Consider the following 2,500-nt stretch of genomic DNA (forward strand, 5'->3'; position numbering starts at 1 on the left):
AAAATGAAAGGTTATTATTAAAGAGGTCTAAATAAAGCAACCCTCACCATGTACGGGGGCCTGAGTATCCAGGAACTTTAGGAGGAGGTTCTGGAACACACAACCGCCGGGCGCCGCCATCTGGGAGGAGGTGACAGAGTCCTTCTCATCCGGTAGATCGCTCTCAGCAGAAGTGAGTGCATTCTGTCTCTTCTCCAGCAGCCGAGCTACAACTAGTGCCCGGTGCTCCCCACAGCGCTGTACTGACACAGCCCACTCGCAGAGTGTACGTACAACAGCTTCTTCATTGTTGATGCCGCTGTTGTTGCTGTTGGAAGTGCCACTGCCTGTAGTGTTGCCTGTTGCCACATTGCTGCCACTGCTGCTGTTGCTGCTGGGATTCTGTAGGAAATAGGTTCCCTTAAGTGTTATAAAGAAAAGTTTGTTTGTTTTTTACTGTATTAGCTTACATCCTACATCCAATAATATATATAAATCAAAATAGAAAAAAAGAGAACAAGAAATGATAATCATCCAGGCAAATATGGTAAAACACCAAAAGAAAAATATGAACTTACCTCATTATTTGCTTCTTTGGTGGATCCAAACACCTTTGTGTAGAGAGTGTCCAGTGAATTATTAGAGTCAACACGGTCAAAACAGTGCCGGTCAAGAGCTGCTAAAGTTGCCAGCACACGGTTAATGGTTGACCCTGTTAACGTTTTAATAGTCTTAGATGCTGTCTTTTAAGTTTCTTTTTATAAAAAAAAAATTAACCTCTCAAATATTTCTGTTATTCAAGATATGTAGCTTTTAAACTCCTGAGTTAATTATATTGTTCTTATTAGCACTGACAAAAATGGAAGACAAAGAGTAGGTAGAGAGAGAGAGGGGATGGGGGGATGGGGGAGGGAGGAGGGAGGAAAAGAGAGAAGAGAGAAGAGAGAAGAGAGAAGAGAGAAGAAAGAGGAGAGAAGAGATAGGAGATATGAGCATCACAGAGAAAGTAAAAGAAAAGAGTATAGAAGGCACGTGCCCTTACCTGCAACATTGACAGCATACTTGTCTAGAGACCATCTGTTCTCTGCTGCTCGACTCCGCTGGCGGATGTGCTCTTCCATGAGTCTCAATTGGGCTCTAAATAGAGATGAAACATAAATCTTAATAATAATAACAAAATGATAATATCAATTACCCAAAAACTTTAAACAATGTTACTAACAAAATGAAATAGGATCATGTAACATAAAAATGAAGTGACAAGATGAGTCAAAGAGACTGCAGTAACTACTATAATGCAAGCATCCCTCACCTGACTTGCTGGTTGTTGTATCTTGGAGGCATAGGAAGATCGGAGGGTGGGCACGGAAGCAGATCCAGCGGAGAGCCTGTAAGCCAAGAGGTGGCCTTGCCTTCCCCTGCATTGTTCCACACAAGTGCTGTCGGGCAGTCTAATGTAATGGCCTGGAATGATGGATGGTTGTTTCATTGTTAGCATGGACACTTTTACATTTTGGGGGCAAGTATCTGATAAAGACTAGAAGGATATTGACGTCTAAATATGAACTGGATGACCCCAAGTAAAATAAAAGGGTACTGTCTTCAACTGTGGGGAGCACTCAAAAGCTTTAGGTACTTTAGGTACAAGAGCATGTAATTGCTTTACCACCAACATTCAGTCTCATACATAAAAACAATTGATCTTTTCAAGACATTTTATTATCCCTTTCCTCTTCCCCATCCTAAAACTAATATAAAAACACAATATCAAATTAATTACCAGCATAAATAAACAATCCAAATAAAAATCCTATCCCCTTATGTCTCTATCAAAAATAGCTTTACATGCTTACCTGTATGAAACATGATGCAGCAAGAATGATGGGACGGTGTTGGTGGCAGAGCAGGAGCTCCTGGAAAGTTGATGCGAGAGGGTTGACAGGAGGGCCCGCTGGCTGACTGCTTCCAGAACCTGGTACTCCTACACCAACTCTGCAATGTTTATTAATTTTACAAGGTGTTCCCACCATCTTATCTTTTAATGGTTACAGTCTTAAGCATAGATAAGTCAGCTCTATTTACGAATGGTAACAGATATGTAAACCACCAAACACACTTTTGCTCTAATATATGTGTTAAACAGGTAAGTTGGATAGATATGTAAAAAGTACTGAATTAATATTTCCTTCACAGAATTGAGACTAAATAGGTTAAACAAAACTTATATATCAATATCTATGGAAAATCATTAGTGTTCTTTTTTTAGATAAAGTAAAATGCATAAGAGAGACAGAGAGAGGAAAATGAAGGAATTTATATGAGTGATCTTTTTTTTTCTTACCAATACATAAGTAATATACAATCATGGAAAACAATTTATTAAAAAATAATAATAAAAAAAATAAATTAAATGAGTGCATCTTCCATGGTGTTCCCTTTTGAAGAAGCAACAAGCTTGAAATGGATGTTGCCTCTCTTTTCATGTCTCAAAACAATTTATATTTTACCCATTGCTAGTCTG

At 38.8% G+C, this 2,500-nt stretch overlaps 1 protein-coding gene across 7 annotated transcripts in view; it reads right to left on the reverse strand.

Annotated features, from left to right (window-relative positions):
- kto (mediator complex subunit kohtalo) overlaps nt 1–2,500 on the reverse strand; it is a 42,000-nt gene that overhangs the window by 34,808 nt on the left and 4,692 nt on the right. For all 7 annotated transcript variants that reach the window (XM_043005725.2, XM_043005721.2, XM_043005722.2 and 4 more), the window contains exons 7-12: nt 2,487–2,500; nt 1,833–1,971; nt 1,292–1,443; nt 1,022–1,116; nt 558–691; nt 48–381 (exon numbers count right to left, since the gene is read on the reverse strand). The exon at nt 2,487–2,500 is cut by the window's right edge and continues 240 nt beyond it. In XM_043005725.2, the coding sequence (XP_042861659.1) occupies nt 48–381; nt 558–691; nt 1,022–1,116; nt 1,292–1,443; nt 1,833–1,971; nt 2,487–2,500 (868 nt within the window). The remainder of the gene's footprint in view (nt 1–47; nt 382–557; nt 692–1,021; nt 1,117–1,291; nt 1,444–1,832; nt 1,972–2,486) is intronic.

Source organism: Penaeus japonicus, unplaced genomic scaffold, assembly GCF_977035675.1.
Source record: "Penaeus japonicus unplaced genomic scaffold, GWHDUDI00000001_assembly GWHDUDI00000019, whole genome shotgun sequence".
In the NCBI taxonomy this organism is placed as follows: Eukaryota; Metazoa; Arthropoda; class Malacostraca; order Decapoda; family Penaeidae; genus Penaeus; species Penaeus japonicus.